Source organism: Quercus suber, unplaced genomic scaffold (assembly GCF_002906115.3).
Source record: "Quercus suber isolate HL8 unplaced genomic scaffold, Cork oak 2.0 scaffold_83, whole genome shotgun sequence".
NCBI classification, from domain to species: Eukaryota; Viridiplantae; Streptophyta; class Magnoliopsida; order Fagales; family Fagaceae; genus Quercus; species Quercus suber.
In genome coordinates, this window is record NW_027069548.1 from 226,054 (window position 1) to 254,034 (window position 27,981).

At 34.8% G+C, this 27,981-nt stretch overlaps 2 protein-coding genes across 3 annotated transcripts; one reads left to right on the top strand and one right to left on the bottom strand.

Moving 5' to 3' along the window:
- Positions 1–8,204: 8,204 nt before the first annotated feature.
- LOC112013901 (putative disease resistance RPP13-like protein 3) lies at positions 8,205–12,284 on the bottom strand. 2 transcript variants are annotated; one of them, XM_024046280.2, is made up of 2 exons: positions 12,092–12,284; positions 8,205–11,751 (listed from the first exon to the last, which is right to left on the bottom strand). In XM_024046280.2, exon 2 carries the CDS (start codon positions 11,326–11,328, stop codon positions 8,482–8,484), a length of 2,847 nt encoding a protein of 948 aa, XP_023902048.1. In that variant the 5' UTR covers positions 11,329–11,751; positions 12,092–12,284; the 3' UTR covers positions 8,205–8,481. The 2 variants fall into 2 exon arrangements, with proteins under 2 accessions (XP_023902048.1, XP_023902047.1); XM_024046279.2 differs by having other exon boundaries at positions 11,918–12,284.
- A 4,916-nt stretch (positions 12,285–17,200) lies between these two features.
- On the top strand, positions 17,201–18,880 carry LOC112013889 (disease resistance protein RPM1). The gene has a single exon (XM_024046268.1). It carries the CDS (start codon positions 17,201–17,203, stop codon positions 18,878–18,880), a length of 1,680 nt encoding a protein of 559 aa, XP_023902036.1.
- The last annotated feature ends 9,101 nt before the right edge of the window (positions 18,881–27,981 follow it).

Consider the following 27,981-nt stretch of genomic DNA (forward strand, 5'->3'; position numbering starts at 1 on the left):
ACATAACCTACAAACAATAACAATAATAGAGCTTCAAAGCTCAAGAATAATAAACATTAATAATGATTATATCTAAATAATAATACAACAATAATTCGGTCTCAATTAGGCAACTATTTCTAACACTACAACTAAACTAACTAAAAATTATCACTCATCATCCAGTGGCTTCAATACTTTGTTTATCATGATATGTATCCAACACTTGTACTAGTATAATAACTAGTGCTAACATAGAGTAGGCGCACTAGACAATTGCTTACTCTCTTCTTTTAGAGAATAGTTTAGCCAATGTTTTTCCATGATAACCCATCCATCCAATTATATTGCCACTTATATTATATGCCTCTCACATTTAAGCACTTTTTTGCAAGATTAGTAAGTTTCTTTAGTTGCTCTATATCATCTCGTTAACTGTAATCTATTGACATTAATCCTAGAAGGTGATATATATCCTATGTCATTTCTATGTTTTCTAAAAGAAAGTGATATATGTCCTATCAGTAATATTTGCAATTTTTCTTTTAGAAAAAATTGTAACATATTTAAACAAGATTTGAGAATGCAACAAAATAGAAATTTATAGCAAAGATCAAGATAGATTGAGAGACCTAGGAGTTGCTTATGGAAATTCACAAAGAATTTTTTCAATAGTATTGGAACGATATCAATGCTCTTCCCTTGTCATTCTTTAGGTACTGACTATTTTCAAAGTTCTGTAGTTACAACTTGTGGGAAAAAGGTTATGGTTACTTAAGATTTAGCTCAACTAATTTTAGACTTTTGCTTTACTTAAAAATGCTTCCTTGGCATTATTAATGGCACATAGGTTGAACAAAAACTTTTTTTCCTTCTACAATAAGTTGAAGTTCTCATAGAAATGCTAGCAATTGGCTTTGCGTTCTCTCCATCCTATCTTCCCTTTGCCTAACACTGTGCAAACTTTCTCTTTTTTTCCATTTGATAGCCTCTGTAGTAGGTGAAACATTGGGAAACCTTAATACAAATAGAATAATTAACATATAACAATAATTAGAACCTTTTGGGGGGGGGGGGGCAATAAGACAATACAGTAAATATCATTTTTTTTGAAAATAACAAAATAATTCAAGCCAAGAATTAATTAACATTAATAATGATTATATCTAAATAATAGATACATAATAATTGGTCTGAATTATGCAACTATATTACAATGGACCTAACCAATTATCACCTATCATCCAAGTGGTTCAATACTTTGTTTCTCATGCTTGTGTATGCAGCACTTGTACTAGCAAAATAACTAGTGCCAACAAAGAGTAGGTGCACTAAAAAAGTCTATCCTTACCTCTCACACTTCGCACTTTTGTGAAAGATTAATAACTGTCTTTAATTGCTTTATTTCATCTTATTAACAATTAATCTCAAGAAGGTAGGGGTATGCAATCCTCTCTGAATACACAAAGAATACTCTTGAATATCTATCATTTTCAAACCTATTAAAAGAAAGTGTTATCCTGCCAGTCAATATTGCATTTTCAACAGGTGTTACGTAATTTTTTTTTTTTTTTTTAATCTTTGTCTAGCAACTAAACTTTCAAGTTCAATTTTTTATTCTTTCTCCAAAAAAAAAAAAAAGTTCAATTTTTTATTTTAAAAATTTTTGACATAATAAATTATATACAGATTTAATTTTCAAAAAATAACAAGCCTCATCAAGATCATTATTGCATTTTCTACGAGTTTTAAGTTTTCCTTCTTCTTCTTTGTCTCTCTTATGACTTAGCTTCAATTTTTTATTTTAAAAAATTTGTGACATATGAAATTATGTGCAGCTCTAATTTTGAAAACCTACATTTAAAATAATAATAATATTATATTATCATCATCATCATCATCATCATCATCATTATATTTTATTAATAACAAAAAAAAAACAATATAAATATAAGAAAAATATAACAACAATCACAACAAAAATAATAATAATAATTTATTATTGTAGCAAAATATCTTAGTCACAATTCAAAGTCTAGTACTTTACTTTAGTGACACCCAAAATTTCATAAAATTCAAAAGGTTTAGATTCTTAGTTCAAAATTTGAAACCACTCATAAAGGATTCTTTTTTGTAATTATCAAGTGTGTGAGTTGGAGACAAAGACTACACACCCAAGCATAATATGAATTTGATTCTCAAGGAACAGAGAGAGAGAGAGAGAGAGAGAGAGAGAGAGAGAGAGAGAGAGAGAGAGAGAGAGAGAGAGAGAGAGAGAGAGAGAGAGAGAGAGAGAGAGAGAGAGAGAGAGAGAGAGAGAGAGAGAGAGAGATTCTAATTGCCAAATAATTTGGGTTCACTTAATATTTTGAGGACATCCTTGGGCCAATGAAAATTCGTATTCCAAAAAATATATATAAAGCCCTAATAATGCCTTAAAATGTGTACTTATTATATATTTATGTGGGTATTATCTCCTTATTACTATACTTAATTTGTATAATTAAGTCATGATTTGCATTAGCCCCTACTATTTATCTTTACATAATTTCTTGAATAAAATGTCATTTATTGCGTATAATTTTTTACTTTTAGGAAATCATGTGAGAAAGATGAGTTTACAGGAGTTTGTGAGAGAATAGAGGCCAAACTAGAATTAAAGTGGAGCTAAAGGACCATACTTAAATGTCTAAGGAGGTGCATGGGTCACCTACCATGTTTGGAAGCTTCAAATAAGGAAAGAAATCATAGAGGTAGAATCTGAAAATGAAAAATCATATTTGAGCACTGATCGGTATTTTGGGCGTATCTCTCTCCTTAAAAATCCAATTGACACAAGGCCAGATGTGTTGGAACCATGACTTAAATATCTACAACTTTCCAGTTTTGACTTTTTCGAAATTCACAATTTTTTAAGACTAAAATTAACTCACAAGTTACTGTTGTAAATCTGGACGAAAATTAAAATTGTAAAAGTTTTATTTTCTTTGGACACTTTTACGTTAGAGTTTTGAATGGAGGCTGGGCAGAACGAATTGGGTAGAGAGAACCTTGTATTTACCTTTCTCTAATGGTAGCCTAAACTCTTTCCTAGGGCTAGGAGTTATGTTTCTTCTATATGGTATAAATATTCAATATGATTCTTTCTAAGATTTTAGACAATAACATATTTGATTATTCAATTAGATTTCTTTTGATGTATTAGTTCTTCCATGCTTTCAATAAGTTCAATCATGTTTTTCTTATTGTTTAGATGAATTTCTAATAGTTTCAAATAGAAATCAAGTGTTAAAGTGAATGGATTTTTCTGAAAATTATTCTAACTGTATTATTAAACTAGGTTATCACACGTTCTTGAATTGTCTCAGTTCAACCAAATCATAAGTTTTTAATTATATAGGAACAATCAATTATGAAATATATATTTTCTTAGATCACAAAAAATTTCATATCGATATAGGGAAACACCTTGACGCTCTAGTATTTACATCATTGATTTAAATAAGTTTTTATTAGTATTCTTGTTAACAATCACCAAGCAAAATTACTTTTCTTCTTCACCCAAATTGTTGTTTAATTATATTGTCTTTGAACTTATCCTGCTCCTTATGGTTTAACCTCGGTACTCCAAGAATTATATTGCTACGATGTCCTGCACTTGGGAGTGAGCAAGCAAGCCCAATGTAAATTGTTTTAGCCCTTAAAATTGACAAAAGTACGCCCAAAGTTTGTTAATTATGCCCGTGGAAATTAACACTTGAAGCTGCTAACTTTCGCTCTTGTAATTTCTTACTAGACAATGTAACATATCTGAAGATATAGCTCCTGCTGTAACGCGTTATGCTGTGTAATTTTTTTCAGTTCTATTCAATAAAGGATGCCTGCGGGTTTGGATTCTCAAACAAAAACAAAAACAAAAAAACAAAAAAAAAAACAAAAAAAGTTGTTTCGGAGTTTAACCCAAAGAGTCTGCAATTCGTGAGGGTAGATCAGTAGACCAAAACAAGCAGGTGAGAAATTGGCTAATCTTGGCCCCAATGCTATCAGCCCCAAGGCCCACTTCCGTGAACAACAAGGTCACAAGACTACCTGATAAAATTGGCCAACTTGGGCCAACAAAAATTAGTACAAGCCAACCAAGGCCCAAGGCTGGGTTTTTTGGTCAATGATCAAAAATTTAAAAAGGGAGGATAAATCACAAATTACCCGATAAAGTTTGAGTGTTTGAATTTTATACCTTAAAATTTCAGAATTTAAACTTTACTTTCCTAAAGTTTGGGGATATTTGGATTTTACACCCTACCGTTTTAGAATTTGGATTTTACCCCTTAAATTTTAGGAGTGTTTGGATTTTATATCTTAAAGTTTCAAAATTTGAAAGAATAAAATCTAAACACTAACAAACTTTAGGAGATAAAATTCAAATTTTGAAATATCAAGATGTAAAATCCAAACACTTCCAAATTTCAGGGAGTAAATTTCAAATTCTAAAACTTCAAGATGTATAATCCAAACACCCTCAAACTTTAGGGGTGTAGTTTGTAATTTAACCAAAAAGGAAAATCCTTCATAGAGTTGGGTTAGGACCTGCCGTTTTGGGATTAATTTGGGTTTAAGGATCAAGCCTAATCTTGATACATTAAGTTTGGATTTTACTACCATCACACCTACAGGAAAAAAAAAAAAAAACCCATCAAAATTAGGCATAGGTAGCTTCATTTAAGTTGTAAGAGTACTAGCATCAGACTAGTAAAACCCAAGTTTAGCCAAAAAATATTACTAAAATCATTCAAAAACCACTTGCATCAGGCTCTCAATGGTTTGTCAAAAAAAAAAAAAAAAAAGTCAACAATGAACACTGTCTCAAATGGGTGCGTAGCATCTAGGGCCCAGCCCACGTACTCTGTTGGGGTCTAGTTAAATTAGTATTGGGCCGGTGCAGTCCTTGAACTGTTATCCATTCGGGGTCCAGTTCTTTACTTTTCTACATTCCTTGATCATGAAAAAAAAAAATGCCTTCTTTAAATTTCTTTTTTCTTTTTCAAAAAAAAAAAAAATGAAAGGGGATTATAAAACTATTAGACCAAAAAAACAAAAACAAAAAAACTTATTTCAGTTCCATTTTGTTACGAATGGAAATCAAAGTAAATATCCACATGGCTTCATATGAGAGCCAAAATTTCAAAATTGCCCTTGTTAACTTAATCTCTACAAAGTTTGATCTACTGCAAAACGAATTCAAATAATAATAATAATAATTCACTTGATCACTAATTTCCATCATATCAAGCCCAAACTCATCTTCCGAAACCCTTTGACTAAGTTTGACCAAAGTTTGACAAAAAATCTTACCGTCCGTTTGTGCCAAAATCAATTCCAATTGAAAGCCCATAAAACTTCCTTTAAATGACTGCTTATAGGCTTAAATTAGACTTAAGATGAGCAAGATGTCGCAAAAGCATTGAGAAACTAGCTTAAAACACTTAGCCATTTTCAAAAAAGTGACATAAAGCTTGTTATGATTTAATCATGAATAAATCATAGACGAAAGAGATTAAATTGGTACGAAAGAAGTGTCATTGGAAAGTTCTAGCAATAAACTTTGTTTTGGCATGCTTAGAGCACTAAAATTTCCCATGGGTGAAGAGGAATAACAACAAACAGCAAAATGAGATTTTTGAACAAAAACTTGTGTTTTGTATGATTTTTCAACTAAACATGTTTTACAATTTGAAAACACAATAAATCGTTTTTTTTTTTTTTACCCTTAAAAACAAGTTTTTGAAAACATAAATTAAGAACAATTATCAATCATGACCTAAATTTCATTTCATTTTTTTTTTTCATTACTTAAATACATTTTATTCCTTTATAATTTAATTTATCCCTACCAAAACATTCCTTTATTATGAAAATTTCACCAAAACTTCCACAATACCCGTAGTATTTTAGAAAAATCACATATAGACATTCAATGTTTTTTCCTCCTAATCAGCTGTACAAATAGCATTTTTATCTTGTGTTGTGTCTTGCTCATGCTATTTAGAGCTTTAGAGCATTAGTATCTGAGTGCATAAGACTCCCAAATTGCTATTTTAGTCACCAAAATAACAACAAAAACAAGCTACATCTAGGTTGTTATACTTAAAAAAAATTTAGACACTTGCTACAATAAACTCTTACGAGCATTCACATCAAATGTGTTAGAAAATTTAGTTTCAGCATTTCAAAAAACTACTTTATTTATTTTAACACCTCATTTTACAATACACCATGTATCAAATCTTCTATTTTTATGTACAACCCATTAAAATAACATAAACAACCCATTAAGTAATATAAACAATCCAACATATTAATAAAAATCATTAACAAAAAAAGAAAAGAGAGTTGCTACAATGTACTCTTATTTATAAGAGTCCATTATAGCTGAATAATAAAAAAATTTTGATATAACACTTTTGATGTAGCTTGATTTTTATGGTTCGAGGTGCTAAAATTGCTTTTGAGTGGTTTTACCATTTCTATTGTAAATTCTCTTATAGAACTGACTGTAACAACTTCTACTTTTATATTCTCTCTCTTTCTCTCTCTCTCCTTGTTGAATCTTTTGGGATTTTAGGGTTTTGTTTGCAGTGGTGGTGGTGGTGAGTTTTGTTCAAGGTGTTTTGGGTTTGAATTGATGTTATTTTTGGGATTGAATTGATGCGTTTTGTGCTGGCTGCGTTCATGATGGGTATTGCTGGGTTGTTTCGGACGAAGAGAGGGAGGCAGAGAAGAAGAGAGAGAAAGAGTTAGAGAGAGAAATGAATAAATAAATTAGTAGTGTTGGCTGAAATGTGAATAAATAAGAAATATGATGTAAGGTCAGTTATAAAATGATATGGTAAAATAAATAATAAAATAGCTTTTTAAAGCGTAGAATGAGAATTTTTTAGAACCCCAGATGTAAATGCTCTTAGAATAGCATCAGGGTTTGTTTGTTTTTTTTTTTTTTTTTTTGGATAATTACACAATAGCATCAGCAAGTAGTCAAAGCACACAAATGTACGACATAATTACATTTGCAGTTAACATTGCCTTGGAGACCAAATTTAACTTACAGGTCCACCACACCTGGAATTAGCACGCACAGGCAATGGCAGTCGTGAAAATTTTATAAGTGTTAGTGAAGATTTTATTTTTCTGATAATCTTTAGTGAAGATTTTATCTTTGTTAAGTTACTTGGAATTCTTCCCAAGGTCATCAACATAGATCGTTGACCATATCACTATTATATTCCAGCATGCCTGTGACACGCACTGACATCCCCAGAAAAAAATTAGAGCACCATTACTTTCCATCATATGGTAAGTGGGGCAAATAAAATAAACCAAAGAGCAATAAGTCAGGACACATTTGTTGACTAATTTTCAACGACTCCCATTTACTGAAGTGTGATTTGTCTCCAGTGCGTGTGTGTTGAGATGTTTCTTGTGAACAGCTTGTGTAATTATCCTGGCTAGAACTATCAATTGAGCTAGCTTTCAATGTTTTATGAAATTTCCAATTCCATTCATTTTTCATCTCTACGAACAATGACATAGCTCAACTGTCATAATGTAACTATATACTCATTAGACAAATTATTTATCCAAGAGCAGATAGAGAGAAGTCTTTTGAGTTAGAATTGTACATTTTCATGCTTGGTTCCCACATCCAAAATGATTTGTTAGACATTGAACTGAACATAACAACAAATGAAAACAGATGGTTAAGCATTGAAGAAAATAAAAGACTGAAGAAAATAGTGCAATAATAACTATCCATAAAAATGGCATTGTGGCATCGAAACTTTTGACTGATTACAACCACAAGCAGTGTACACTATAAAACAGATGACAAATTTACGATGCCCTGCATTTCCTTTCCATGATATGTTTGAAGAATTATATAATCATCTTGAAGATAGAACTAACGTCTAGATATTGTGTTCAATGTTTTTTTATTTCAAAACCAAAGGTTGTCACGAAAAGTGTACTAAGTTTAGAATAACAATTTAAAATTTTGCATTTGAGGGGCAGATTGTTGATTATGCAAATGTAAATGCCAGCAAGAGTATTGTGGCTTAGTAATACTGTCAAGTCTTTAGGGAGAATCTGAATTCAAATCCCCCTCCCCCAATGGTTAAATAAAAAAAGGTAGTACAAGTCTTATATGGAGGGAAAGTTTTTTGAGAAACAAATATAATATAATTGGAGGCAAATACATAAGACTTTAAGTTTTCAATTATGTGGTGTCTAATATCTTAACTGATTGGTTCCTCCTAACCAAATGGATTTATCACTAGAAGCATAACAAATTATTGAAAAGGTACTAGAATAGTTAGGGAATTAGGAAAAAGAAATGTACATATCATACCAGCAAAACCTGAACCAATGGACAAAATAGAGGAGCATTGGCCCTTAGGCATCAGCCTGCCACCAAAACATAGCAGAGCAGATGAAGCCATCAGCTTTTTCTCACATAGTTGGGTCCAGAGGTGGATAGACTTGGAACTTACGTCCATCCCTCGTCTGCAACTGTTGAAGTACATTTGCAAATTTCGAACATGGATGTAAAACTTCCACATCCTGCAAGCCAGGTAAGGACCATAGTTCGACTGGGGGCAGACAAACAAACAGGCAACGCTCGATGACCAAACGTTGAAGGCTTGGCATTGCACCTTTCGCCATAGTCCATTGTAAAACATGCATGTGCACCATTTTAAGGACTTCAAGTTTACTAAAACTGCTTTCATTCAAATTGAGACTGATGTCCATGTAGACATGATCGGCCCTTGCTGTTACTGCCTTGAGTATTCGAAGGTTGGTAAGGCAACCCAACACTCTGATGATGGCTTCTGATAAGTCTGCGTCAACCAAGGTTATCTTTGTGAGTGACAATTGAAATGAGGTTGGACTTGAAAGCTTGAAATGTTTATAAATCTTCAAAGTTTGCAGCTCGTGCAAGGGATGTAGGCTTGACAAAAGCTCTGAATCCACCGCTTTTAAAGAAAACAATCCTAATTTTCTTACATTAGGAAATCTAGCCTTGGCAAAGAGACTCTCACTGTCTTGATCTATAGCTATACCAGTAAGGACTTGAAGATTGGGTAAACCTGCCTGATTTCCAGTTCTAGGTAGAGATGTTGGCCCATCCATGTACAAATGTCTTAATTTTTGTAACTTCCATATCCCCTTTGGCAAGCATTGTATTGTAGATTTTCCCCCTTCTTTTGCTGAGTCAAAATTTCTCATGTCCATTGTCTCTAGATTCCAAAGGTTGCATATTGATTCTGGAATGACATGAAGCTTATTAGATCGAATGCTCAAGTACCTTAAAAGGGTCATATTTTCAATACTTTTTGGGATTAAGCAACAAATGCCCATATTTCTAAGGTCTACCACCCGAACCAACTTGTTACTTTCCCATAGTTTATCAAGAGGACTCTCGTGCCCAGCAACCCCCCCAAAGCCTATTAAAGAACGAATATTTGAAGGCTCACAATGGTTGGAAGAAATGCATAGACGGTTGGCATGGTGGATGGAAATCCTACGGGATTTGCTCATGGGTGAAAGGTTAACATCTGAATGAACCTCAAGAAATTTCTCTTCAGTGCTCTCCGATATACAGAGGTCTCGTAGAAGATCATGGATACGACATGTTTTGACTCCTCCATCTATCCTTTTTGTCGCCACTTGAATCAAGCTCCGATCAATGAGTTCCTCCAAGTAATCCTCAGCAACATCCTCTTTTTTTCTCTTCCCAGTCTGCTGTATGAATCCCTCAGCTATCCAAAGTTGGATCAATTGCCTCACAGGTATCTCAAAGTCTTCTGGGTAGATACCAAAATATAAAAAGCATGGTTTCAACTCTAGGGGTAAGTGGTTGTAGCTTAGAGCCAATATGTCTCTGCAAGATGATTTATCCTGAGCCAGATACCAATTGACATGGCCAGTCAATTTTGACCATGTTCGATGAGTTTTCTCCTTTTTCGCCAAAAGACCCCCCAACACCACTATAGCAAGTGGTAAACCATGGCAACTTTTCACAAGTTGTTTCCCTAGAATTTCAAGTTCTGGAGGACATATACCTCCTCGGAATGCCTTCTTACAGAAGAGTTCCCAACTTTTATCTTTTTCAAGAAATGGGAGTTCATACAGGGCACTCTTTGAATGTAATGCTACTTCTTTTATTCTGCTTGTGATCAATAGTCTACTTCTATTCAGATCATTAGGAAAGGCAGTACTTACCTCATCCCATAGTTCAGTTTTCCAGACGTCGTCCATGACAAGTAGGTACTTCTTGCCTTTCAAGCATTTGAACAACAGAGTTTTCAATTCATCGTCATCCAAATCTTCCCATCCTTCTCCATTCTTTTTGTAAATATCTTTCACGAAATCTGACAATGAACTTTTCAAATGACGGTCTTGTATGTGTTCCAAGAATCCAAATAATTCCATTCTAAATTCTTCATCATTCTTTTCCTCAATACCTTTCAAGTTTTCGACTAGTGTCCCTTTCAGCATATCTTTATTCACACTATACTTAACTTTCAAACCATGGAGTAATTCCTCTTTCAATTCAGCTTTCAAGATAAATTTTTTCAGTTTTGGCATTGGAGCCACGCCCTTAAAAATTTCAAGCAACAGGTCTCTGACTTTGTATTCTTGAGAGACATAAACCCATCCACGGAAATCAAAGTGGCTCTTGACATCATCGTTGTTGTAGATCTTCCTAGCAAGAGTGGTCTTACCTAAGCCACCCATGCCTATGATTGATACAACATTAAGTTGCAAACTCCCTTCAGTAAGTTGCTTCATCAATGCCTGTGTGTCATGACCAAAGCCCACCACGTGATCTTCCTCTACATATCTCCTGCGCCTGTGAAGTATCTTCGCTGCTTCTGTATTTGCTCCAGATGATTCAGATATTTCTATGCCGTACTTGCTCATATTGTTGTTAATTTCGTTCATGACATTCTTGATTCTCTCTATCTCGTTTGCAACCTTGTGAAGCGCGCTTATTCTGTCATAGGAATGGATTGCCTGCCCCAGAAAGTTTCTTTTCCTGTGCTCTGTCTCCGTCAGGATGAATGTATCAATAACATCCTCAGCCTCGTAGGCTACGTCCCTGATTTGACTGACTAGCACCTTCACCAAATTGTCATGTCGATTCCCTGCAGTCTTTTGGAGGAAGACGTTGATCAGAGACAGATCGTTCTTAAGTAACCCGACTTGATCCTCTACTCCATATAGCAATTTTGCTTCTTGGGTGAGCAACCGAGTCAAATTCTCCAATAGGAACGTCACAACAATGTCTGTCATATTTACTTATTTCCCCTCCCTTGTGGGTAAACACTAAAAACTTCTATAAGACTAATTAGCCACACCACCAACCACAACAACAATAATCACCACCACCACGCCATTACCATGCCACACTCAACAACAACCACCAAAACCCAATAACATTAAATCAACAACCACCGCCAATCACAACACAACCACCACCCAGAAACAGCAAAACGCTCCCAACAACCACCACCAACCACCAAAGAACCACTGCCACACAGTTAAAATCGCACCCAACAACCACAAAAATCCACAACACCCAAACCCATCAACCACCACGTCTGAAGCAAGCCACGAGCGACAAACACTGTGACCAAACCGCAAACCAAGAACTAAACCATGAAGCAAGCCACAAAGCAAACCCAGATCGGAACCACTAACCACTGCCACCCTAACCTAAATTGGGAAGAAAACCCAACAAAAATTAACCCATGAAGCCCATGAATTTAGAACAAACACCATGATCCATTCCCAGCAAACCCAATCAACAAAAACCCCAAAAATCTAAGCCAAATGCGAAAGAGAGAGAAAAAGAGCTGCAAAGAAGAGAAAGAGAACTCACCGCCACCGTGCCGCCTCCTTGGACCTGATCTGATCAGGCCGGTGGATTCACGGTGAGAAGAGGGAGGAAGAGAGATGGGTTGAGAATTTTTCGGTAGAAGAGAAAGGGTATTTTTGGGTATTGATTAGCCAGAGTAAAAGAGAGAGAAAGAGAAGAGAGAGAAGACAAGATTACCTTCACCAACGGTTGGTCTTGCAACCACGACGGTGGAACCGTGAGAGGAGGAAGATTACGTGGGTTTCATCGGCAGTATCTCTCTCTCTCTTTCCTTCAGCGGTAGCTCTCTCTCTTGTCCTTCAGCTTGGCGTGAGAGATGAGAGTGAGTAAGGAGAGTGGAAATGAAATGATGGTAAAAGTTAAGAAGAGAGATACGGCTATAATATTTTCACAACAAACGGCGTGTGATAGGATATTTTAGGTTTTTTTTTTTTTAAATAGTTCTAGTTTAAATTTATAATTTAAATTATTTTTTATTTACTTATAATAGCTAATAATAATCCATCATTTAAGATTTGTTGTGAAAATATTGTAAATATAATATTTCTCTCAAATTAATACCTAAAATGAATTCTAAGTGTGGGGTGGTATTTTACAGTCAATTAAAATGTATTTTTAGTTTGACTATAATTTCATGTGTTGCCAAACATCATCAAAGGTGTAAAACATTTTCTTAATTTTAATTATACCTGAAACAAACACAAGTGAATTAATTAGGACATTCTGGCATTGTACCCCTTTTTTTTTTTGTTTTTAATTGGCAATATGCTCTTATTTCGAAACTATATAGGTTCGTGCCCTTGTTTCGATATTCGATGACCCTAAAATCGAGTTACTTAAAGTACTCGATTGGTTTAAAATCGAGTTATGCCCGACCAAACTTAAAAAAAAAAAAAAAAATTGCATGAAACTCGACTTAATGGAAATCGAGTTCCAAAACGCCACTATAGGACTTAAAAATGCCACTATAGGAATTAAAAAACGCCGCTATAGGGCCACTAAACCTGGTATTCACACTTACAAAAATTTTTTTTTCAGAAAAACGCCACTATAGGGATTAAAAAACGCCGCTATAGGGCCATTGAACCTAGTATTCACGCCTTTGGTGGGTTAAAACGCGGCTATAACCTGTATTTTTTATAGTAAATATAATAAATTGGTTATTATAATAGACAAGTATCTATATAATTGCTAATAGTTCAACTCTTTCCTAACATTTCTTCAATTTCTCTTCAATGACAAAATTAAAGCTCTTCAATTTCTCTTCAGGTGAACAATGCTGCTGTGTCATTCAATGAAATCAATGAGAATTCAGTGGAGCATGCAGAGACAGTGATCAAAACCAATTTCTATGGAGCCAAGTTGCTGACTGAGGCTCTATTGCCCATGTTTCGTCTCTCACATTCAAAAAGCCGGATTCTCAATATTAGCTCAAGACTTGGCTCCCAAAATGTGAGTGAAATTAATGCTTTACAGTACGTTTAATTATGTGCATGCAATCTGATATAAATCAATCTAAAACTTGAATAAATTAACTAAATCAGCTTTACTAGTGCCAAGAAAAAAATGTAAATAAGATTAAGTTTTTTTTTTTTTAAATTTTAAATTTTGATATATATTAAGCAATTAGCTTGAGAACATTATCATTAGAACATGATATATTGGTATTTTTGTTTTTTATAAGTGTGAATACCAGGTTCAACGGTCCTATAGTGGCATTTTTTATTCCTTATAGAGGCGTTTTTCTGCAAAAATTTTTTTATAAGTGTGAATACCAGGTTTAGTGGCCCTATAGCGGCGTTTTTAAGCCCTATAGTGGCGTTTTGGAACTCGATTTCCATTAAGTCGAGTTTCATGCAATTTTTTTTTTTTTTTTTTGATCGGGTATAACTCGATTTTAAACCAAGCGAGTACTTTAAGTAACTCAATTTTAGGGTTATCGAGTATCGAAATAGGGGCAGAAACCTATATAGTTTCGAAACAGGGGTATATTGCCAATTAAAAACAAAAAAAGGGGTAAAATGCCAGAATGTCCAATTAATTAATGTTACTCTTGTTTCACTATAAAATATTTTACATATTAGCATTATGCCCATGCGATGCACGGCTTAATCAAAATTTATATGTAAATAATTTTTTTATTAATTTACTTAAAATAAATGAATATTTTACTTTTAAGTTACATAATAAATGTAGGTTGTGTGAAACTAAATTATAAAATGCATACATATATATATGTGTGTATATATATATAATTGAATAGAAGATGGTAGAGGTACGTAAAATATATATATATATATATATAATGATTTTCAATAATAAATTATGTGTGTATATATATATAATTGAATAGAAGATGGTAGAGGTACGTAAAATATATATATATATATATATAATGATTTTCAATAATAAATTGAACTTTAAGGCTCAATTAATCACATATATTTAAATGAAAAACCCCTTGAATTTAATAATTAAAAACTATCCGAAACAATAATTGAAATCATGTTTAAGTGAAACCTCAATTCAATAATAATATTAAGAACAATCTAAATTATTAAACATTTAAAAATTTGAAGTAGAAAGAGACTCATATGAGAATTTAATTTTTGTTCTTAAAAGCATGGAAGAAGACACTGAAACTCGAGTGAGTTTCACCCTACCAAGTTTAAGTCTTGTGCATTGCATGCTACATGTGTGTGTATACGCATGAAAAATTATCAAAATTTAATATCTATTGTAGAAAGGAGGTGGTGTAATCTTACCCCTGTCTAACTAATTCTTATTATAATTTCTTTTTGTAGCGTGTGAATATGCATGAAAAATGATCTGAATTTAACAAATATTTTAGAAAAGAGGTGGTGTAGTCTTACCTCTACTTAGCTAATTCTTATTATAATTCTTTTGTGTAGCGTGTGAATATGCATGAAAAATGATCTGTATATATATATATACACACACATATAAAATGATTTTCAATAATACATTGAACTTTAAGGCTCAATTAATCACATATATTCAAATAGAAAACCCATGAATTTAATAATTAAAAACTATCCGAAACAATAATTGAAATCATATTTAAGTGAAACCTCAATTCAATAATTAAGAACAATCTAAATTATTAAACATTTAAAAATTTGAAGCAGAGAGAGACTCATATGAGAATTTAATTTTTGTCTTTGAAAGCATGGAAGAAGGCACTGAAACTCGAGTGAGTTTCACCCTACCAAATTTAAGTTTAAACTTAAAGTTTAAGTCTTGTGCGTTGCATGCTACATGTGTGTGTATATGCATGAAAAATGATCTAAATTTAATATCTATTGTAGAAAGGAGGTGGTGTAATCCTACCGATGTCTAACTAATTCTAATTATAATTTCTTTGTGTAGCGTGTGAATATGCATGAAAAATGATCTGAATTTAACATATATTGTAGAAAAGAGGTGGTGTAGTCTTACCTCTATTTAGCTAATTCTTATTATAATTCCTTCATGTAGCGTGTGAATATGCATGAAAAATGATCTGTATATATATACACACACACACACATATAAAATGATTTTCAATAATACATTGAACTTTAAGGCTCAATTAATCACATATATTTAAATAGAAAACCCTTGAATTTAATAATTAAAAACTATTCGAAACAATAATTGAAATCATGTTTAAGTGAAACCTCAATTCAATAATTAACAACACAGTCTAAATTATTAAACATTTAAAAATTTGAAGTAGAGAGAGACTCACATGAGAATTTAATTTTTGTCCTTTAAAGCATGGAAAAAGGCACTGAAACTTGAGTGAGTTTCACTCTACCAAGTTTAAGTCTTGTTCGTTGCATACTACATGTGTGTGTATATGCATGAAAAATTATCTAAATTAAATATTTATTGTAGAAAAGAGGTGGTGTAGTTTTACCCCTGTTTAGCTAATTCTTATTATAATTCCTTTGTGTAGCGTGTAAATATGCATGAAAAATGATCTAAATTTAACATATATTATAGAAAAGAGGTGGTGTAGTCTTACCCCTATCTAGCTAATTATTATTATAATTCCTTCGTGTAGCGTGTGAATATGCATGAAAAATTATCTGAATTTAACATATATTGTAGAAAAAAGACAGTGTAGTCTTATCCCTGTCTAGCTAATTCTGGTTATAGTCCATTTGTTTTGCAAGGGGGTAGAAAACCCCTCTTTTATATATATATATATATATATATTAAAAAAAGTCAGCGTTAATATAAAATAGCTTAGATATTAATCTTTGAAAGTGCTATCTTATACGGATTAGTATTTCAATTGTGGGTTTTTGTAGTAGAAGTTAGCGCATAGTAGTTAACAATTAGAAAATTACTTTGCAATTTTTTTAAACCAATCCCTTAAAAAAGTTTTAGTTGAGTTTAAATCATTTTAATAAATTATCTCTCTATTCAAATTTTTTTTTTTAACTCGTGTTAAAAAAAGTTACTAATAAAACTATTATTAGTAAACATTTCTTATCCTTATCTATTTAGCTCTGTTGCCAAATTTATATAAACTCTTTTATTTCTTTTTTTTTCTTTTTTTTTTCGAAGAATATAACACAACCAAAAATCTATAAACAATAATTTACATTCAATATAGAGAATATAATCAAAATTATTCATAATTTAAAATTAAAAAATTAACACAAATTATAAATTAAGATATAAATTTAGAAAAACATCAAAGAATAAACCTGTTTGTTTAGTTATGCCTATGCGATGCATGGCTATCATGCGTAAATTAATGAAAAAAATTATTTTAATTTAAAATTAAATAAATAATAAAAATAAAGTAATCTTTTACTTTACTTTTTTTTTTTAAACAAAGTAACATTTTACTTTAAGTTATATAATGAATGCATATTGTATACGATTAAGTTTTTATTAAACAAAAATCATATATAAGTTCAAAATTAATTGAATGAAATATAGTAAATAATTGAATGAATTGTTGGTTTAATACTCGGATTTGTGGGTTGATAGTGGCTGATCTGTGTTTTGTACTCCAATCACTTAAATTTTTTTCAATGCAAATGTTTTACGGTAAATGTTTTTACGGACCAAGGCTCTCTTCCTTTTCTCTCGGCAACTCGGTTCTAATGTCTTTCCCCTCATTGCATTGAGTCGCAGCATTTGAATTTCCACATCCCCTAAAGCCCAATATGGGCAGCGAGTCTAACAATCGAAAAAGAGGCCGGGAGCCCGAAACCCCCTGTCTCCTCTGTTAGTAACGTTGAGCTCATCAACGGTGGAGAGTCGATGGACGAGGTGGGAGCAGCGGTGGTCCCGGCAATGGACGCGGTGGAGAAGCTGTTCGGCGAGCACACGGAACTGCAACTGAGAAATTCAGCCCTTGGAGGAGGATGGAACAACCACCAATACGATCAAGAATGGCATTCGGCACTTGTTGGACTTGAAGATGCTGAAAAGGAGCTGGTAGCCCGATTGTTGGACGACAATGAAAAAAGCCTCCGTGTGATTTCACTGGTGAGTGAAGAACCACTTGGCAAGACAGCTCTGGCAAGGAAAGTTTATAACAGACTAGACATTCGTCAGCATTTCGAACGCCGTGCGTGGGTTCATGTTCCCAAGGATTTCTCATATAAGGATGTCACATATCGGGGTCTGTTGATTATCATACTCCAACAGATTGAATTATATCCATCGTGGGCTTTACCGCGGGCTCCTGAGTTTATGACATTGCATTTTGAGTCAATGAGCGAGGAGGAAATGTCTGCTATGCTATACCAGATTCTAATGAAAGTCAGGTTTCTTATAGTCTTAGATGATGTCTGCACGGTTGATGTGTGGTTCATGCTTGCATATCCCTTTGCGAACGTCTTGAATGGAAGTAGGATCATCCTCACTACCCGTGACTCTAATGTAGCGTCGCATGATTATTTATGGAGTTCTCGTTTGAATCTTATGCGTTTATCTGATGAGGGGAGTTGGGCATTGTTCTTGAAGAAGGTAGGTATACCACAAAATAGCTCAGACATAAACAACTTCAGAGAAGACATTTTGAGAATATGTCACGGTTTGTCTCCAGCAATCATGCTACTGGGAAGAGTGTTGTCAACCATGGAATCAAGTGAGTGGTCAAGAGTGATTGATCTGGTAGTGGCGGCACACTTTGGTAAAGGTCAATTACCTCTCTCGAATTTTGTAGTTTTGAGCTATCAAATGCTACCATATGTGTTGAAGCCATGTTTCCTTTATTTGGCTGTATTTCCTAAAGCATATGAGATCCCCATACGGAGGCTGTTGCACCTGTGGCTTGCACATGGATTTGTTCAAACATCACCTGAGGCAAGCGTCACCGAAGATGTGGCCAAGAAATATTTGGAAGAACTAGTGTGTAGAAACATGATTGAAATAGTAAGATGGAAGCCAGATGGAACCCCAAAAACATGTCATATGCCATGTTATCTCTATGATGTGTTCTTGCCAAAAGCTAAAGATAAAGGATTTCTTGTCCACCATGGCAAGTCAGAATGTACATCTGCAGACTCGCTTGAATTTCTACTTCCCTTTGTTTCTTTCAACACCAGAAAACGTGATACAATCGAACCTCTACAACCCTTTGTTTCTTTCAACACCAGAAAAAGTGATTCAATCAAACCTGTGTTTACGAAAATAATCAATACGGGAGGGTTTTTGATGCCGAAGGTGCTCGATTTGGAGGGTGTCTTCAAACCTGTGTTATCTGAGAAACTTGGTATCATGGTTAATTTAAGGTATTTGAACTTGCGGTGGACTCTTTTAAACTCAATTCCCGCATTTATTGGGGATCTACCACGCCTGGAGATTTTAGATTTGACCCGCACTAAGATAACCATTTTGCCATGTTCCATTTGGGAGGCAAATAACCTTCGACTTCTTTACATGACCCGTGTCAGGGTATCCATTTCGAAGCCATCAAATCAGCCTCCGACCTGAAGAAACAAACAAGTTTCACAAATATGATCTCACAGACCTTGAATCAAGCACAACACAGTGAAAGAATGTATGAAGAAACAGAGAAGAGAAGAGAGAACGAAGAGAGAAATAGAGAGAGAGAATTGGAGATCTTTTGAGAGTAACAACTGTAATTGTTATTCACTCAATGAATTGAAATGATACATACATGTTCTATATATAAGGATTTACAAGATAGATAGAGTCTAGATCACTAACTAACTCTAACAAACTTTCCCGCCATAATCTGGAGCTTGACTCTGTTTTGAATCTTCAACTGATTCTTGCTGTAACAGAAACATACGTGGCATAACCAACTCTCCTCCATCATTAAATATATTGCACGTGTGTGAAATCATCATGTGGGAACTGTTGAATTGTCTTTCTTCTTTGGACTGCAAGTGTGCTCTGTTTCTCTATCTTTATCATCCCCCCTCAAACGAATGGGGGAGGCACGAGGCATGAGTTTGTCACGAAAGAAGAGAAACAAAGGACCAGGCAAGGGTTTAGTAAATATATCAGCAAGATTATCCTTGCCAGAAACAAAAGAAATGGCCAAGTCCTTGCGAAGAACACGTTCTCTGACAAAATGAAAATCGACCTCAACATGCTTGGTCCGAGCATGAAAAACTGGATTTGAAGCAAGTGCAATGGCAGATACATTGTCACACCACAGAACTGGAACATGATGAAGAAACAGAAGCAGATCACGAAATAACTGCCTAAGCCATGAGAGTTCAGCAGCAGTGGTGGCGAGTGCTCGATATTCTGCCTCAGTGGAGGATCTGGAAACAGTAGTCTGTTTCTTGGATGACCAAGAAATAGGATTAGGACCTACAAACACCATAAACCCAGTGGTAGATTTCCTATCAAAAGGATCACCAGCCCAATCAGCATCTGTGAAGGCAGTGAAAGTAAGAGGGCCTCGAGAGAAATAAATCCCATGAGAAAGAGTACCCCTCACATATCTTAGAACTCTCTTGGCAGCCTCCAGATGAGTAGTGGTAGGAAATTGCATAAACTGACACAATTGATGAACACTGAAGGCCAAATCAGGTCTAGTAAAAGTGAGATACTGAAGAGCACCAACCATACTTCGATATGTAGAGGGATCAGAGAGGCGAGAACCAGAGTCAGGGGTGAGTCTAGTGGCAGGACAACATGGTGTTTTAGTAGGCTTGGAATTATGCATGTTAAACCGATGAAGAACATCAGAAGCATACTTGGTTTGTGACAAGGTAAGGCCATACTTGGTAGGAGTAATCTGAATACCCAGAAAATAATTGAGAGGGCCAAGGTCCTTGAGATCAAAAATAGTACTGAGAGCTGAGATGAGATTGGCAATCTGTGGTGGAGAATTACCAGTGATGATGATATCATCAACATATAACAGCAGATAGAGAATGATAGAGCCTGAGTGATACACAAAGAGTGATGAATCAGCCAAAGAAGCAACAAAACCAAGATGAAGTAGCTGGGAAGTGAACCTCTCAAACCATGCCCTTGGAGCCTGCTTTAATCCATAAAGGGACTTGAGCAATTTGCAAACATAAAGGGGTTTAGACTGATCAATATATCCTTGTGGCTGCTGCATATAGACTTCCTCCTTGAGATAGCCATGGAGAAATGCATTGGAGACATCCAATTGCCTAATGGACCAGTTTAAACTAACTGCAATAGCCAAGACCAGCCTTACAGTGGCTGGTTTAACAACTGGACTGAAAGTCTCAGTGAAATCAATGCCTGGCTGCTGATGGAATCCTTTGGCAACTAACCTGGCTTTATATCTAGCAATGGAACCATCACTGTGAAGCTTCAATTTATAGACCCATTTGCACCCTACCAAATTAAAATGAGGAGAAGGAGGAACAAGCACCCATGTTTGCTGCTTCTGCAATGCATCAAACTCAGCATCCATAGCCTTGCACCAATTAGGATAGGAAGAGGCTATTTTGAAAGTGGGAGGTTCAGTGAAGTTGTAATCAAGAGTAGCTTTATAGCAGAGTTTAGGTTTGGATATACCACTCTTGGACCTAGTTTGCATAGGATGAAGGTTAACAGGAACACTAGGAATGGATGGTGGAGGACTAGAAGGAGCAGAAGCAACCAGTGAAGGAGAATGTGCTGAAGGAGTAGTATGATGAGAGGGAGTATTTGAAACATTGTGAAAAGAATGATCAGGGGATGAAGGGACAGGTGGTGTGACAGCAGAGACAGTATGTGGAGGAGGACCTAAAATAGAAGGTTGATGAAGAGAATGCAAGAACAGGAGATTAGAGAACCAAATGGAAGAAGACTTAGAAGTGACAGGTGACTGTGGAGTAGGAGTGAGTGTAGGAAAAGGAAATTTGGACTCATTGAACAAAACATGTCTAGACAGGTATGTGGAATTTGTAATAGGATCAAAGCATATGTAACCCTTTGAAACAGAAGAATAACCTAAGAAAATACATTCCTTGGTTCTGGGTTCAAGTTTGTGTGAGGTGTAAGATCTTAGAAGAGGATAACAAGCACACCCAAAGATTTTGAGTTGAGTTAGATCAGGTTTAGTGTGATATAACAGATAATAAGGTGAGTGAGAGTGAAGAGTAGCTGTAGGCAGTAGATTGATGAGGAAAACAGCAATTTGGGCTGCATAAGACCAGTATTGAAAGGAAAGAGAAGCTTTAGACAGCAAAGTAATTGAGGTTTCTATGATATGCCTATGTTTTCTTTCCACTAGGCCATTTTGCTGTGGAGTATATGGACATGAGAGTTGATGAAGAATACCATGGACAGATAAGTAAGCTTCAAACTCTTTAGAAATATACTCACCACCCCCATCTGATCTCAGAATTTTAAGTTTAGAAGAAAACTGAGTTTCAGCCATGGATTTGAACTTAACAAACACAGAAAAAACCTCAGATTTATGCTGAAGAAAATAAATCCAAGTAAACCGAGTGTAGTGATCAACAAACAACACATAATATCTGAATTTATTGATAGAAGAAACAGGAGCAGGGCCCCATACATCAGAGTGAACTAATTCTAGTGGAGAATGTGCAGTAAATTGAGAAGTGGGAAAGGGAAGTTTATGAATTTTACCACTAAGACAATGAGTACAAGAGACAACATTATTACATTTATTCAAAGGCTTCTTAAGCATGGGAAAAAGAGTGTGTAGAACTTGAGCATGTGGATGTCCAAGCCTATTGTGCCATAAATCCCAAGATGAAGAAGTGGAAGCAACATGGTTGCAGATTGAAGGAGTAGAAGCAACATGGTTGCAGACTCGAGAATGTAAAGACAAAGCAGGAGCTTTACTAGGGTAGATAGGGTATACACCCTGTTCACTCTTGCCCTGGTAAAGCACCTTCCCCGTGCCCAAGGCCTGAACAGATAAAAGATTCTCATCAAAATAGCAACAACAATGGTTATCATGGCAGAGTTTGTGAACAGAAGCTAGATTTGAAGCAATTGAAGGAACCCTAAGGACATTGTTGAGATGTAAAGATGAGGTTTGAGTGGGAAATTGAACTTTACCTGTGTGAGTGATAGGAAGGCTTTGGCCATTACCAACAGTTAGGTGGTCCTGTCCTGTGTAAGGCTTTGGGAAAGATAGTGCATTGAGGCTGGATGTGACATGATCCGTAGCAGCACTATCAGCTAACCATGGTTGCTCTTGAGTGATTACAGCATTTGAAGCTGTTGCCATAGCTGCTAATTTTGTGGGAGGATGCTTACCTTGGTAAGCATAATCCATTCGATGATAGCAGTCAAGAGCTGTGTGACCATTCTTCCCACATATCTGACAGGATGGTCTATCATTCTTCAAGCCTTGAAACTGTGATGATGAAGAAGAAAACTGATTGGACTGATTCTGATTTGAAGAGTATGGTGAGTATTGCTGCTGTGGAAAGGCATTGAAACCTCTACCACCACCATTACCTCTTCCTCTGTTGCTATTCCTTCCTCTACCTCTATTATTGTACTGATTATAACCACCATTACCACCAGACCTAGGTGTGGCATTCACAGCCATAGCAAAGGTTTCTTTAACCTCATTAGAGTCATTCAAAGATTCTTCTTCTGAACCAAGCAAAGTGATGAGTTCATCAAAACTCACTGGTGTACTTCTTGTACGTATTGCAGATCTGAATGCATTGTAATCTTTGGGAAGGCCTTTGATGGCTATGTGAAGCAACTCTTCATCATCAAGGAGTACTCCAACTGCCATCAACTTATCTCTCACAACTTTGATCCTCTGAAGATACACATCAACAGAATCACAGCCCTTCCTAATATTATGAAGTTCTCCTTTCAGATTCATAATGTGTGATCTTGAGATTGAAGAAAAACGGTTTTCAAGCACCTTCCAAACCTCTATTGCTGAGTGACATCCTACAGTGAGAGCAAGAATTGTAGGTGTCAAGGTAGAGCTGATAAAAGTAAGAAGTGCTTTCTCCTTTGACTTCCAGATTGAATAATCAGGATTGATGATTCCAGTAACAGATCCTGAAAGATCCTTGAGAAACTTCTCTGGAATTGATTGAGTTTCATCAAGTAACTCCAATAAAGAGTAAGTATCAAGCACCATTGAGATTTGATATTTCCACACTATATAGTTGGAACTATCAAGCTTCACTGTCATCATGTTTGACATGTTTGACAGTAGCAGAAGAGGTTGATTGATCAAATTGATCGAGGTAGTAGAAGCAGACGCCATGGACGCCATTGTTGAAGATGATGATGACATTGTTGTAGAAGCCATTTGTTCAGCAGAAGCCATCTGTGGCTCTGATACCATGAAGAAACAAACAAGTTTCACAAATATGATCTCACAGACCTTGAATCAAGCACAACACAGTGAAAGAATGTATGAAGAAACAGAGAAGAGAAGAGAGAACGAAGAGAGAAATAGAGAGAGAGAATTGGAGATCTTTTGAGAGTAACAACTGTAATTGTTATTCACTCAATGAATTGAAATGATACATACATGTTCTATATATAAGGATTTACAAGATAGATAGAGTCTAGATCACTAACTAACTCTAACAAACTTTCCCGCCATAATCTGGAGCTTGACTCTGTTTTGAATCTTCAACTGATTCTTGCTGTAACAGAAACATACGTGGCATAACCAACTCTCCTCCATCATTAAATATATTGCACGTGTGTGAAATCATCATGTGGGAACTGTTGAATTGTCTTTCTTCTTTGGACTGCAAGTGTGCTCTGTTTCTCTATCTTTATCACGACCAACCTTCAGGTGTTAAAGGGGCTCGTTATTGGATTTGTGGAGCCCAGGATATATGGCTTGGATAGGTGCACTAACCTTAGAAAATTGGATCTGACATGCTTCCATTCAGAATCAGCGCTGAAAACAGCCCAGTGCATTTCAAGACTCGACAACCTTCATACCTTAAGGTTGACGTCAAGCGGTGATCCTTTAAACCTCATGTTGAGTCCTATGAAAGATCATCAGTCTCTCTCAAACTTATATTTGTTTGGAGGGATAGAAGATCATCGGATAGGTAACCTTCCTCGAAACCTCAATATTCTTACATTGTCGGCGTCTAGACTCACAGAAGATCCAATGCGGGTGCTAGGGAAGTTGCCTCAGCTGAGAGTGCTCAATCTTTTCAATCACTCCTATCTAGGGCAGGAAATGACTTGTCATGCTGATCAGAACTTTCCTGAACTCCGTGTCCTGAAATTGTGGATCCTAGGGAAACTAGAGCTGTTGACAGTTGAGAATGGTGCCATGCCACAGCTTCGAGAATTAGAAATCAGAGTTTGTGAAAAACTTAGAAGTTCAGAGGGATTAGATCAGCTCCCAGCCTTGAAGGAACTGATTTTAAGAAACATGCCGCAGGATTTTGTGGAAGATGCAAGAAGAAGGTTGGGTAATGAGAAATTACTCATCAAATAACTGTAACACTATGCATGCGATCCATGTAAGTTTCATTCTGTATCTGCCGTAGTTCAATTTTTCTTTTTTCTTTTTGATTTTAAATATGCGTGTGATTCATGTTTCCTAAAGAGCCACTGGTCTTACACTACATAACAAAAATGCTAGCTAAGAGTTGGTTCAACTGTTTTACCAATGCACATCAGGTATGCTGAATTTGTAGTCCATCAAACCTCTTGAGTTATACCATCGTTTTTAACTCTCCAAAGTAAATTTCCAATCTATATTTTTTAAAAGATAAAGAGAATATATTAGATAGATACATATGCCTAATCTGAATGAAATATAGTATGCATCATTTGAGTGGACCATGAGTTGGATTAGGCAATATGATAGGTAGAAACTGGATACCACAGCAAGAAATTACTTAGCGGTGCAAGATTTCTTTTCTTCCCTTTTTGAAAATTACTCAGAAAACTAATATGATATTCCCTCAATCCTTTGTTTTTGCCATCAAATCTTAATGACATTGCATATAATAAGGAGCTTCTAAATAAATTGATGTTTTTAATGCAGAGGGTTAATGTTCATGCTGCCTTTGGAGGAATAACTGTCAAGAGTTAAAGAGCTGCAAAATTTTGCAGTTCTTCACAGTTCTTTTATGTAAAATAAGTTGCAACTTTATTTTTAACTTGTGTTTGCTGAGTTAAATAAAGGTGAGTTGTATCTTTATGAAGCGGTCCATATATAATGCTGAAATGGACTTTCATGTATAAATATAACTTATGCCCATGCAGGGACAGTTCAATGTACAATTCACATAAGTCAAATACACCTACCTCATTCATAAGCTAAGTTGTATCTTTTTTTTTTCCCAATTAAATCTTTCATATAAGTCTCCACACTTTTTTAGCTAAACTAATATATATATATATATATATATATAAATAAAAAAAAAAACTCTAGTTTTTCTTGTGTAATTAATCATTTTTCAAGCACACCTATCTCAGCCTCAATGCTCTGTCCCCAATTTCATTTAAATATTCATTTTTCCTCTATTCTTTCAACCCCAACAGCAAACCACTTTCTATCTCCAATCCCTTTCATCATTTTCTGCCACACACACCATTACACAGCCACCATTCGCTGGGCATGAGATCCGCAATCAGAAACCCGCACACCGTCACATAGCCAAAACACCTTCGCACAGCCACTGCCTCACATATTTCCTTACTTATTTGATCATTTGTAACATATTTAAAGAGTTTAAACTTTAAATTAGTTAATTAATTTAATTTAGTTTTTTATGTGCACCAAAAAAATAAATAAATAACTAAAGAGATTTTTTTTTTAATTGACATTTTGAGCTTCCCTGAAGGGGAAAAACATTTTCCCCATTGACATTAATTTGACCAAACTTTTTTAAATTAAAGTTAAAAATATTGTACCTTAATTTGTCCTTTGGTTAAGGGTAAATTTCCAAAATTATCCTCCACTTATCCTTAAAGTTTTATTAAACCCAAAATTACCGTACATGTTTATATCATAAATTTGGATGCAAAGCATTGGTGAGAGGGGATAAAGTTTTTCTCCAAATTAATTTGGAGAAAAACCCTTTAAATTCCCACATCTTTTTATAGATGTAAATTTTGAAAATCTTACCATTGGATTTCATATTCTTTATGTTCTTAAAATACATGTCAAATTTTATTCAAATTTGATGTGATTTACTATTTGAGTAATAAACTTACTTTTTATACATAATTTTAGACCTCAAAAACTTGAATTTAAATATTTGATTGATGATATAGTTATTGATTTTTGATCTTCTTGAAATTTTACAAGCATAGAGGATATAATAAAAATGTGCAATTCAACGGTTAGCTTTTCAAAATTTACATCTAATAAAAAGATATAAGAGGAGTTTTAAGGATTTATCTCCAAACTAGTTTGAAAAAAAAAAAAAAACATTTTTCATTCAACATATGATGTGTTGAACCTACTAACAAACACTCCAAACACATTACAAACAAATGTGCTTCTCTTTTACAACCAAATTGCTCCAAAATCCACCAACTTTCAACAATACTCAAAATTTTTAAATTCTTTTTTGTTATGCTTTGAACAATTGACACTTCAGTTTGTAAAGTCGATATAGTAAAATTTGTAAAATCCCTAATATCATTATATCCAAAAGAAAACTGCTACAAACTGAAGTGTCAATGAATGCAATTAACACCATCCACAACATAATAAAATCACTTTTATGTTAAATCAAAGTAGTAATTTTTTTTTTTTTTTTGGTATTTCTAGCATTATCCAATCACAAAGGCTAAAACTACCACCAATTTTAATAATTTTTAATAAAAATGTTCATGCGAGTTTAACTTTCTCAAGTTTTCTTAGAAACCAAATAGTACAATCAAACAAGAAATTGTTTGGGGAGAGAGAGAGAGAGAGAGAGAGAGAGAGAGAGAGGGTACCTCCATGGGGAAGAAGAAAGAGTTGCTCGTGAGGAATTAGGGTTTTGGAAGTGAGGAGAGAGAAAGTGATGAAGAGTTGTGGTTGTGCATGATAATAGGGGAGGAGAGAGAGAACGGTAACAATAACAACAATGATGATGGGATTGGGGAAGAAGAAGAAGAAGAGTGGTGGAGGTTAAGCATTTTAGAGGAGAAAATGGGTGTGCACGATAACGACAACCATATGCTAACGATGCTTTTTCCTTTGGAGATTGAACAAATACATTCCTCTCTCTCTCTCTCTCTCTCTCTCTCTCTCTCTCTCTCTCAATTCAAAATTCTCCCACCTAGCCACTTTCTACTACTATATTTTGGCCAATTTACCACCCATGCCCACCCAAATACACTCGAAATGTGTCATGTACTCCATTTTAAGTGAAATATGATCGAGTAATGTTACGGTCACTAATTTTTTACAAAATTTTTATAAATTATTGATGTGGCAAATTTTTACTAGTTCTCATCTAAGTCTACCACTAATATCACTGTTTTACTTACCAATAATCACTCATTGATGTGCATGAAATATATACAATAAAATACTCTCATATTTGCATATTTAGCCTTACTTTTGTGATTGATTGTAAGTTATCTTTGTCTTATAAATAATAGAAGCTATGCACATGGACATACTACAAAGTGGGCCGATTTTCAAATGGAAGCAGGGGCGG

Coding starts and splice junctions, on each gene's coding strand:
- LOC112013901 (XM_024046280.2), bottom strand. CDS start 11,328: ATGACAGACATTGTTGTGACGTTCCTATTGGAGAATTTGACTCGGTTG.
- LOC112013889 (XM_024046268.1), top strand. CDS start 17,201: ATGGACGAGGTGGGAGCAGCGGTGGTCCCGGCAATGGACGCGGTGGAG.